This window comes from Pollachius pollachius (assembly GCF_949987615.1).
Source record: "Pollachius pollachius genome assembly, chromosome: 14".
Classification (NCBI taxonomy): Eukaryota; Metazoa; Chordata; class Actinopteri; order Gadiformes; family Gadidae; genus Pollachius; species Pollachius pollachius.
In genome coordinates this window covers 4,392,415-4,404,494 of record NC_136947.1, presented here as the reverse complement: position 1 = coordinate 4,404,494, position 12,080 = coordinate 4,392,415, and the positions used below count along the sequence as shown (strand labels likewise).

The following is a 12,080-nucleotide window of genomic DNA, read 5'->3' as shown; positions in this document are numbered from 1 at the left end:
TACCTCTATGTACCCCTTTCAATATTTTTAATCGCCACAAACTAAAAACAAACTTTAGTTTATCTTGTCCATGTAGGTTCCCAAATGTCTGATCTTCCAATAACCTTTTTAGGGCTGTTTTAGTACTGTTAAAGGTCCTGCTGTGTTTTTTCTTAGTTTCATGGGGCGTTTCCTTAGCTATGATGTTGCATTGTACATGTTGCTTGGTTTGTATGTGTATGGATGTGCAAATAAGCTATGCAAATAAACGACAGCAACCTCCTGCAGTTCTGACTCTTTTTGGAAAATACCAACGGCCATTCTTGAGCTGCAAAATATCAACACAGTTTCCTGCCTTGGTTCACAGGTTTTGCTCTTTGTTGTCCCTGCAATGGGTGAGCGGGTGAAAATGCAAAATAACAAGTTCTGGTGAGTCGAGGAATTTTTCTGGGGAATTGATTTCCAGTTAGTCGTCCTTAAGGGCCCTAGCACCACTGCTGTGTGATAAATGATAGATATTTCATACCTCGTTGATTATAGGAAACAGAATTGAAATGTAGCTTTGGGAAACCCATCGTAATTAAGAGGGACCTTATTGTGGAGGAGGTACAGTCAGTCTCACTGTACTTTTGGATGTAAAAATAAGTAGCAGCCATAGAGTTGGTTCTTTTCCCCTCCTTCTCTTAGGGCTGGATATATTTTCCATCCAGATTCTTTTTCATCCAGCCGTAGAATGAGAACTATGTAGTTTAACCAACTCTGGTATTAACATCAATTTGAGCATTCCTCAATAAGAACTCACACGCCAAGACCCACACTAAACACACAGACATCTCACCGTGTGTGTTAGCGTGTGTGTGTGTGTGTGTGTGTGTTTGTGTGTGTGTGTGTGTGTTTGTGTGTGTGTGTTTGTGTGTGTGTGTGTGTTTGTTTGTGTGTGTTTGTGTGTGTGGGTGTGTTTATAAAGTTAGATTTGTGTCCCACATACACACACACACACACACACACACACACACACACACACACACACACACACACACACTCAAGATCAATTACAAATACTTTTGCGTGTGACATAGTTATTCATTAATAACAACAATGCATTGCTTTGGAGCAACTCCTCTGGGCTGTGTGTGCTTCGAGCTTCGCCCCTTGTTTACTTCTCTGCGCTCCTCTCTTGTAATCCAGAAGGGTAGAGAAGAGCATGTTCCAAATAAGGAGTTTGGCTGAAGATTGCCAGGGTGTCTAAACCACTTCATTCCTCAGAGAGGACTCTGGAGCTGAGGTTTGGAGTCGATGAGGGAGAGTGTGTGTTTGTGTGTGTGTGTGTGTGTGTGTGTGTGTGTGTGTGTGTGTGTGGGGTGGTGTCTGGAGGGGGTGGGTGGATGGGGTGTGTGTGTGTGGGGGGGGGGGTGGGGGGTACAGTCAGTTGCAGCAGGGGTAGCCAAAAGTGGGGAGTGGCGGAAAGGGTAAAGCAGTGGGAAAGGGCAGGCACAAGGGACTGAGGGCTGACTCCCAAAAAAAAACGCTGCCGGCAAAGTTTAAAGCGCATAGAGCCTGACTTCCAGGGCTCACTTTGCATCCTCCTCCTCCTCCTCCTCTCCTCTCAACTCGCCAGTCTCTGCTCCACCGCCTGCTCTGTACGCTACCTCCTGCTCTCCTCCTCCTCCTCCTCCTCCTCCTCCTACTCCCCGTCTACATCTGCTGGCTGCACTCTCAGTCAACCTCGTAGGGAAGCGATCTCCAGGCTAGAAGGCTCTGTTTGCTCATTCCGACAAGGAAGAAGATCCCCAGACTTTGCCCCATTTTTTTTCGCTTCGTGTGAACCGGAACCCAATCAACAACAATGGAGGCCATCAAGAAGAAGATGCAGATGCTGAAGTTGGACAAGGAGAACGCCATCGACCGAGCGGAGCAGGCTGAGTCTGACAAGAAGGCGGCCGAGGACAAGAGCAAACAGGTGGGTGCGTTCCGGGTGGTCCGCAGGGAGGAGAGACTCGGATATGAGTACGGCTCCCGCTCCCTCATATCACTAGGTATAGAGAAAGATCTTATCTGACGTGAGACACAACCGCAGAAGGTATTGCTGTGTTTTGACCCTGCCTGCCTAACCACATTGAAAAATATATCGTAATCATACTGAACGTGGAAGATTTGGTCTTCTCGGTTAAATTAACAAAGATATTGCGAAAACAAACAGGTTGATTTGATTCTAAACGGATAAATGAATGAAACATTGGTCATTGATTGGAGCATAGAAAACATTGAAAGTAATACCTGCCACGTGAACACGACAGAACCTGTAATATGTGTGGGCTCCATCCCACAGCAGAGTCTTACCCCACCAAGCACCGCCACATGTTACAAACCAGAAATACAACCAGAGAACAGCTGATTCCTGGTTCCCTGGGGCCCGGGCAACAGGAGGTTGGAAGGATGCTCCTTCAGTCATTCACACAAGGATGGCTGGATGGCTGAAGACACAGAGTGGCAATACATTCCCCGCATCAACCATCAAGGGGATTAGGCCCTACAACCCCGGAGTGCTGTCACAGCATCTTGAGCAGCTGTTTCCCCGCCTTGCTCTGCTCGGAGGTGGGCCAAGGGGGTGCCGGGTTACCCCTTATCTGGACGACAGGAGGAAATACAAACTGTTCCATAGTGAGGCGAGAGAACGCCTCAACCGGACACTCTTAAGTGTCATCGTCTCCGTATTTAGGGGCCGTCAGGGGAATAAAGGGTTGAGGAGGTGGGCGTGCGTTTGTGTGTATGTGTGTGTTTGTGGAGGTTAGGGGGCAGGTGGATTGGGGGGGTTGGGTTGTGAAACTTAAGACAGTTTAGTACTCCAAGGGCCGCCTTAATGATAGCGATGCTCTGGCGATCCTTTTTAATTTTCGGCCCTTGAGAGCTACAAAGCAGAGCCCCGGAGACGTGAAGTATGGCCCGAGGTGTCTAAATAAAGGTCAACATGGCGCAAAGGGGGATGCGAGGGGGGTGGGAAGGGATGGGCGTTGGCGTGGACAGAGTGTGTGTGTGTGTGTGTGTGTGTGTGTGTATGTTGGGGTGACAGTGTGACAGTTGTAAGTCACGATGACCTCAGAGGCCAAGAGATGGTCAGCGTGAAATCCGAGGAGTACATGTTGAGACTTTGGGTTTGCTTTGGGTGGCATCGGGAGGTCCAGCCTGGCGCTAAGGGATGCTCGCTCTGCTATTCTTGACCTCGCCGGACGGGATAAGAGTCAACAGCCGACCATGATGCCCGACAGAACCCACAGCTACTGACAATATACACAGGGTAGCCCAGTGGGTCTTGTGTCACCACACATACTAAGGGGAGCAACAGGGTTTCAGAAGCCAGCATAAACAAAAGGGAAACAGCGCTTGTTTGACACGTCCCTGATCATAACAGCCTCTGAGAGTGGATTAAAAGACTTACCTAACACTAACTACTAGTTAGGATTACCAAATAAACAATGTAGCAGTGAACATTCAAATGTCTCCTGTAAACAGCTGTCAGACGTGAGTCATTCCCTGCAAAGCTTTGAGAGTGACTCGCTAGTACTATGAAACAAGTCTCAGCCTCTTCCGTGTGACTAACGGTGTGACTCGCCCTGAACGCTGATTACATGGAAATGCAAGTCAAGTCGTGCTGCCATGAAGAAGCTCCAGATACCAGTATCGTCCTTCAAAGAAACACAGACATCTGGTCTGTCTGGGAAGTGACATCCATCACTTTATTCATCCAACAGTAGGCCGAGGAGAAATGTTCTTTAATCCCATTATCAATGTCTGTTTCTCCAATTATCAAGGTACTGTTCCTGGCGTACGCATTGTCCGTGATTGGTTGTGCTTGCATGTCAATCAAGACATCTTCTTCAAGACAATTAGGAAGTTCTTGACACAATTAATCAACGCTCTGTCGCAGACTTACCGGATGGAAAGCTCTGCAAGATCACTATACTACCAGGCCAGGGACTACAGGTGGAAAAAAGCAATCTGCTAGAACTTGGCACAATGCATATTCTCTTGCTGTACAAGATGAACGTCTTATTGTGAACTCTCGCTTTCTTGAAATAAATACAATACCAGTAGGCGGCTAGTTCTGCCCCAGCAGCACCATACATGTAGAGGTTCCTGTAGGTTCCTATGGTCTCATCCTGCTGTGCGTTGCTTCTTTTCTCTGTGCCAGCTGGAGGATGAGCTTCTGGCCATGCAGAAGAAGCTGAAGGGGACGGAGGATGAACTGGACAAGTACTCCGAGGCCCTGAAGGACGCCCAGGAGAAACTGGAGCTGTCAGAGAAGAAGGCTGCAGATGTAAATGCACCACACATACATACACACACACACACACACACACACACACACACACACACACACACACACACACACACACAGACAAACACACACAATGTGAACAGACCAGGTCAAATATATAAGCAGTGTACAGGAACTAATGTACAGTGTGACCAAAGGTCAAAAGGTCCATTGGGTCATTTTATTTCCAATTCAGTGCTTAAACCAACCCCCCCCCCCCCCCCCCAGTGCTCTGATTGGACCATTGGGCCTCTGCCTTGGAAGGGCCCCACAGGTCTTGAAAATTTGCCTTAAACAAATGACGTGTGTAAATAGTTTAAAGTTTAGTAGTCATTGTTGTTGTTCATTAACAATCTCGCTATTTAAACCAATAGTGGCCTGTACAATAAAATGAGAATTCCAATATTTTTTAGGTTGAGCTGATGGCATTGTTTAACATCAACAAATCTACTAAAGTTACTAAGAAATAAAAATACTTTTAAAACACTCCAGATGAAAGGCATCAACAATCAAACACATTTGATTTGGGTTTGGGATGGCTAGGATTAGAAAACCAAAGAGCAGATACTATCCTGCCCCTTAGATAATCCCTTATGGTTCAACTCCATATGGTCGTTCTTCATATCGGAAAGTTAACATTCCTGCCGCAGACTATTAACACAATTGTACACAATAAATACACCTTTTAAACAATAAAGTAATTCCATATTTGTGGAGACTATTGGGGGAATGGTATTTTTCCATTCCAAATTATGTAAGTGAGTAGGTTTCATAAAGAAAGAAGCTGTATCATACAATTACATACATAGACCTACTGAAATCGCTAACAAAGCCTATAACACTTTTTTCTTGAACAAACAGGACCACACACTACTGATGCATGTGTCTTCACGTAAACATATGAAGTCACAAGGATTAACAAGCGCTACTACTTTTGATACTCATGTATCATGTATTATACATCAAGGATTTCAACACCCTTACTTGGGTTAAGCGTTTAATGGGGGACATCTCTCTCTAGTTCTGATCTTAGCATCTTAGCGTAAACCTATCGTAAGGGTACAAGTTACCACCACTGCAATGACTTATTGATGGACTTGCATGCATCCAATGGCAGAGCAATTGCCTCAAACAGCAGCCAGAGACAAAGCATGGCTAGCCTCTAGCCGCCCAAGAATGCCAGGAATGTGGCCTAAGCAAACACAAAAGCCCATACTCTTGTGTGTAATGAAATCAATGCACTGGACTTTTTCCCACTAGGAATAATACTGTATGTTCTATAATGGCCTTCCAACCATGACGTTACAGCTATTCCGACTTATCAGAAGTACAGTCATGAACCACCATACATTTGGTTAAAGTCGTGTATTAATCATTTGTTTTGATTGAAGTCCCAGACAGTGAATAATACAGGTTCCTATGTCCCTTGCGGTACAGATGTTTGTTTGTTGTCAAACTGGTAAACTCAGGTGCTAGCAATTCATTAATAAGGAGCTCAACGCGACGACTGTCCCTTGGAGCAAGATCATTTGCCTTCCAGGGACACAGATATTCTGAGGGAAGCAAAGGGTATTAAAGTAAGTGTTTAGAGCACTAGTTACAATGTTCATTCAAATTCTATTGCTTTTTCCCATCCTTAATCTAGATAACCTTTTCAAATGTTAAAAAACAATATTTTAATAACCGATACATTTCAGTATTTGAGTCAAATGAAAGGTGTCTATGCAATGAATCCAACTATGTCAGTTCAGACACGGGTCCACGGGTCAAAGGTCAGTTTAGAAACAATCGCAGTCTCAGATTACCCATGTGCCAACTACACACAAACCGAAGGAAGAGACCTACACCCTATTTTATTTATTTATGATGTGCATCCCTTATCCCTGCCAAAATGGTTACACGACAATTCAGGTGTATCTAATAGGGCAGTGCAGATGGACGTATGCTGGCACTGGGGCAGATTCTCCATTGGTCCATTTATTCAATGTACACGCTAGAGGCCCAAGAATGTCGCCGCCCACCGTCTACAGGTCACATATGCAATTTGATCAATTTACATTCCAACCAGTTAAAACTCTACAGCTGCTGGGAAAGAGTCATTCTGAAACAACCCAGGAAACCAACGCAGGGGTGCTAACCTTTGGACTTATCTGTGTCAGCGTGTATGTCCTTCTCTCTCTCTCTCTTTGTCTCTCTCTCTCTCGCGCGCGCGCGCTCTCTCTCTCTCTCGCTCTCTCTTTCTCTCTCTCTCGCTCTCTCTCTCTCTCTCGCTCTCTCTCTCTCTCTCTCGCTCTCTCTCTCTCTCTCGCTCTTTCTCTCTATCTCTCACGCACACAAACCAAAATGAATAGGAGTCATAGGACTGTAACACCAACTTAATAACTGATGCTTAGCCTACTGCACCCACATTCGATAAGGATTCCTATGACTCATGTTCATTCACTTCTTCACGCATGATGCAGACAAAGCAACACATTACACCTTGCCATATAAGTCCACAATAGTGGAGTCAAATCAGTACACACCTCTTCTGAGGGTAAAAAAAAAGGTTAGAAGCCTTCCCCCGTCGCTATGATGTCATTTAAGCGAAGCTTCTTTCACGATTGGAGGATCTGGCCATAAATTTCCTGAAAACTCCCACTTCCTTGAATTCCTCCCTGACAAAAATTTCCTCTGACGAAATAGTAGGGCGCAACTTTGGCGCTAAGCGGATGATATAGTTAGCATTATCTCCAAAGTATAGACACCTCCATATCGATATTTAACGAAAATACCCAACAAGGGCAGTTTTTTCAACGTTCTTCAACCAAAGTTTGGCTAATATGGAGGGGGTGAAGAAGAAAATCCAGGCTCTTCAGCAGCAGGCGGACGATGCAGAAGATCGTGCCTTGGCTTTACAAAAGGAGTTGGAAACAGAAGTAGAACTACGCGAAAACGTGAGATAATTCGGCATTTGTCACTTTTCATGTTTTTACAGGACACTTTCCATTTCACGGTGTTTCTTAAGGGAACGATTTACAATAGTTGCGCAGACTATCGGTTCAAGTCTGGACAGGTAGGCTATGCTGCTGCGCCCTCAGGAGTCATACAATGACTTTTCTCGGCGTAGCCTCCCTGAATCTTCTGAGATCGACAAGCCCACTCAATCCAACTTTAAACAAGACAGAATTTGTTGTTTTGGGAGAATATGGAACCTGAGTATTTCTAAATGTAATGCGTTCATGTTTTGGGGGTTTTGGATACTTAGGAAACGTTCACTCTTGTGAGTCAGAGCGCAGGCTTTGCCTTTCATTGTAATGTCGCCGGAGTAAAGAAAAAAAGGGAGCTCCCATCCTCCTTCCTTTTCGGTTACACACAGGAAGAGCAGACGTGGTACTTGGTCTCACAGGAAACTGTTGTACAATTCGCAATCATCCACCCAACACACTGCCTTTTGCCTCATACTCCGGGAAAAAGAGTTTGCACTTAGATTGTTTATTTAACAAGTATATGGTTAGGGTTGTTCCTTAATTCTGCCCTTTCCTAATCAACAACAGAGAAAAAGAAGTTAAAAGTTAAAAAAAAGAAGAGGGATTCTTTGTAAATTGAAATTCACTTAACTATTTGAACTTCAATGCCTAACTGCAACCTCCCACTTATAATAAGAGGAGTAACATCATGTATGATAGATCTCTCATGGGGGCATTGTTCAGCTTTAAGAAAGGGTGGTGAGGGAGGGTGTGGTTGGCAGCACTAAACCTTTAGGGTGACCTCTGACCTCCCTCTTTGTGCTCCTAGGCCGAAGGGGATGTAGCCTCTCTGAACCGCAGGATCCAGCTGGTCGAGGAAGAGTTGGACCGGGCCCAGGAGAGGCTGGCCACTGCCCTGCAGAAACTAGAGGAGGCCGAGAAGGCTGCTGACGAGAGCGAAAGGTGACAGTTAAACACATCTCTGATGACAGTGTTTGTTCGGTGGATTAGATGTGGAGAAAAAAAGTTTGAAGAGGATTTAGTTGTTTTTAAGGATTAAGTTATTTTTATTGATCAAAATGTATTTATTTTATATATTTGTTTTTTTATGAAATATGTAGAATAGGTATTGGCATGGTATATGCATTAATAAGATAAACTTTTCAAGTTCATATATAAATTCCTCAGAAATAATTGAATTAAAAATGTGAAATGATTCCAGCATTCACAAAGGGTTGTGTTAGTGTAAAAACCCTGACCTCCAATGAACCTGGATGAAGGTCTTGACATGTGTTGGGGCTGATGTTCTGCGTCTCATCTACAGAGCCATGAAGGTCATCGAGAACAGAGCCATGAAGGACGAGGAGAGAATGGAGATCCAGGAGATGCAACTCAAAGAAGCCAAACACATCGCTGAGGAGGCCGACCGCAAATATGAGGAGGTACCGACGAAAGGAAAATGATTTGAGTCTAGCTGGTCGCCGGTGGGAAACGAGTCAATGTACAGGCCAGCGGAGACGTCGTGGTTAATAACCTTCTATGTGTGATATTTTATATATTGTATATATATATTGCTCCTAAATGCACCACTGAGCGCCACAGGAAGTCAGTCCTGCCTGTGGCCATTAAAATCTATACCCCCTCCCTCTGATAATCTGACATAAAACAGAATGTAAATATTGTATTATATCCCACTAAGAGATGTCCACTTTCACTAAGAGATGTCCACTTCTTCTTACTTCTTACTTCTTTATTTATTGTATTTTATTTATAATTTTCTATTTTATAATCGTATCTTCTATGCTTGTAATTTCTGTTTGCACGGAGCACCTGGAACGAAACCATTTCACCCCCGGGGATCAATAAAGTTTTGTGATTGTGATTGTGATTGTGATTTAGGTGGCCCGTAAACTGGTCATCCTTGAGGGGGAGCTGGAGAGAGCAGAGGAACGCGCAGAAGTGTCTGAACTGTAAGCACCAATGACATGTTTTGTTGTGAACTCACCAAGGTTTTCCTTGACACATAGTGACATGTGTAGTAACTGTATAATGCTGTGGAGTGTTAGCCTTCTTTCCAACTGAGATAACCTTAGCTCGTTGTATTATGACGTGTTATTCTTTTTACACTTCTACAGCAAGTGTGGTGATCTGGAAGAGGCACTCAAGACCTCTACCAACGATCTGAAATCTCTAGAGGCACAGTCTGACAAGGTACGTTTGTTTTTTGTTCCTCATTTCATTTATCCCAGCTTTACTACACTCCCAGGCTTGTTTGAAATGTACAGTTTCACATGAACACACATCCGACCAAGACATCGTAAATGAACACACACCAGGAGTTAATTATCTAGCAAAGAGGAGTGGTTCACAAGTCCAACCAATGTCTTAGATTCAGAGATAATATTCTGCAATGCGAAATTCCATGCACGTTAAAACAAGCGAACTGCTTTTTTCTTTCTGTTCCACTGTAGTATTCAAGTAAAGAGGACAAATATGAGGAGGAGATCAAGGTCCTGAGTGACAAACTTAAGGAGGTAATCACATGTTCAGAATCCATAAAAAATAAAATAAAATCTAGCTACACCTCTGAATAGTATTTAATGGGGTTTAATGTTTTTCCTTTCCAAGGCCGAAACTCGCGCAGAGTTTTCAGAAAGAACGGTGACCAAACTGGAAAAGAGCATAGATGACCTAGAAGGTACGCTTTTATTTACTTCCCTGATTTCCATCTTCTGTCTTTTATTATTCCTGCAGTTGCTTACACTCTTTGACCATTTTTGAATATCACTTTTACTGGTGTTCCTTAACTTTCCCTGTTTCTTCCACTGTTTTCCTTCCTTCTTCTTCTTCTCTGCCTGTGCGCCTCGTTTTCGGCATTCCCTTTGTCTATGCACCATCTGCCGACCTTTGGCCTTTCAGACGAACTGTACACTCAGAAGTTGAGATACAAGGCGATCAGCGAGGAACTGGATAATGCCCTCAATGACATGAACACCATGTAGACTTTCGGTTAGCTTGCCATCTTCTTAGTCTTTTCCCTCCTTTTCTTCCTTCTCCATCAATGTCTTAATCTCTTCTTTTGTTCTCACTTAGTTTTTGTTAACCTCTTTGATTCTTTCAACTGAAGCTCAATAAAGTTTCTATTTTACTCAGTCTTTGGTTCTCGCTTTTCTGTTCTCAATCTGCTAGCATTCTGCTTAATGTTCTCTTGCAGTCTTGGTAGTAAGCTAGTAGCTAGCTTAGCATTTGAATGATGAGCATTTACATTTACCTTAATTTGCATTGTTTAGTAAATTGTAGTAAATGTTTAATAAGCAATATAAAATTGTTGTTGAAAGGAATATTGTATTTTTTACATGAGCAGTGGTTGATGATTGTTTGGTAAAATACATTTTTCAGAGAACCTAAGAGCTGAAATGGAGCAGAACGCAGAGACTCACAAAGTCCTGGACCAAACACTCCAGGAGCTGAACAGTTTGTAAAATGTCAACAAAGCAAAGAAAAAGAGAACTCAGAAACAGTCCCTCATACTGAATTTTTAAAAAGGAAATTTTCTACATTCCAACTATTAGGTGTAATTGGGTTTTTACTATTCTATGCTTAGTAGTGAGAGGTTATGCAACCGCCCTTCACGAACCTCCCAGCCCCTCCCGACCCTTTTTTATTTTTTATTTGTTTGGGTCAATTTCAGTTTCAGTGCTATAGAAATTGTATTGTAAACAAAACTCTTGGCACAAATAAAACTGATGAAATTCTTTCCATCCTTTGTGTATTTTTTATGACTGGATGCATTTCATCACCACATGCAAAGGCAACCTCTGTTGAATAAAGAAAGGAAATTGACAATACTATATCAATGTTAGATTAGTCATGCACACAATAATGCTTTTAAAGGACTTTGATAACTACAATGTTTATATTCTTAAGGGGTATTACATTATCTTCTTATATTAAGCAGTTTGTTTATCTAATGCTTTAATACTGAATAACTACTTGTTTCTGTCTGAATAAGGGCCATTTTATTTAATGACCAAAGACGAGTGCAATATCTGTGATTATGCTGCGTCAGAAAGAAGTCTGATTTCCATGTAGACAAATTAAAAGGTAAAATAAAAATCATTCCTCTTTCTCCAATCATTCCTGCTCTTGGGAGCTAAACCTAGCTCGAAGCAGAATGACACTTGGACACTCTGTGCCGACTGAACCTTGCATCAATAGAAGGAACCACCACGGCAATAGTGAAACTCTTTAATTAAATCTTTATACAAAAGCAGGAAGCCCTTATTTAGGAGTTACGCAACTGGAGTGTCCACTATCAACGTCATTCCCCTTACACCATTTACAAACATTTCTGCTTGAAGATGCTATCTTTTGTTTATATTCTACCGCCCCTAAGACAGTACGCACAGAAGGAAGTAAAAGGATCCTTCGGTATCCTTAACTTTGTTACAGCTTTAGCCTCTTCTAGTGCCCAATTAATTAAACGTGTACTGTTCATCAAAAATGTTATCTGAATTCACTGGCCGGCTGCCCTATTGTGTCCATTCTCTTTCAGTTTCTCTGTATGCACAAGGCAGAGGTCTGATCTAGCCAGTACTACTGAGAGAGAGAGAGAAAGATAGTGTGTGTGTGTGTGTGTGTGTGTGTGTGTGTGTGTGTGTGTGTGTGTGTGTGTGTGTGTGTGTGTGTGTGTGTGTGTGTGTGTGTGTGTACACACCTCTTTTCTCTTCAGGAACCTCAGTTTGTATCCTTGCTGTTATTTGTGTGTTCAATTTTCTAATTTGACATCATGACAAGGTTGCTTGAGTAGAGCAAAACCATGCTTTCTTTTCCTCTCT

At 43.0% G+C, this 12,080-nt stretch overlaps 1 protein-coding gene across 3 annotated transcripts; it reads left to right on the top strand.

The window, feature by feature from the left end:
• The first annotated feature begins 1,505 nt into the window (after positions 1 to 1,505).
• Positions 1,506 to 11,003, top strand: LOC307086308 (tropomyosin alpha-3 chain-like). Of its 3 annotated transcripts, none has more exons than XM_079751465.1 (9): positions 1,506 to 1,939; positions 4,169 to 4,294; positions 8,072 to 8,205; positions 8,567 to 8,684; positions 9,142 to 9,212; positions 9,378 to 9,453; positions 9,714 to 9,776; positions 9,871 to 9,940; positions 10,162 to 10,543. In XM_079751465.1, exons 1-9 carry the CDS (start codon positions 1,826 to 1,828, stop codon positions 10,242 to 10,244), a joined length of 855 nt encoding a protein of 284 aa, XP_079607591.1. In that variant the 5' UTR covers positions 1,506 to 1,825; the 3' UTR covers positions 10,245 to 10,543. The 3 variants fall into 3 exon arrangements, with proteins under 3 accessions (XP_079607591.1, XP_079607589.1, XP_079607590.1); XM_079751463.1 differs by lacking the exon at positions 10,162 to 10,543 and adding an exon at positions 10,642 to 11,003 and having other exon boundaries at positions 1,521 to 1,939; XM_079751464.1 differs by lacking the exons at positions 1,506 to 1,939; positions 4,169 to 4,294; positions 10,162 to 10,543 and adding exons at positions 6,938 to 7,230; positions 10,642 to 11,003.
• The last annotated feature ends 1,077 nt before the right edge of the window (positions 11,004 to 12,080 follow it).

Excerpts from the sequence above, each read along its gene's own strand:
- LOC307086308 (XM_079751463.1), top strand. The coding sequence starts at position 1,826 with ATGGAGGCCATCAAGAAGAAGATGCAGATGCTGAAGTTGGACAAGGAG. Across the intron at positions 8,206-8,566 it reads GCTGCTGACGAGAGCGAAAG|AGCCATGAAGGTCATCGAGA; the intron begins GTGACAGTTAAA and ends TCTCATCTACAG. Across the intron at positions 8,685-9,141 it reads CCGACCGCAAATATGAGGAG|GTGGCCCGTAAACTGGTCAT; the intron begins GTACCGACGAAA and ends ATTGTGATTTAG.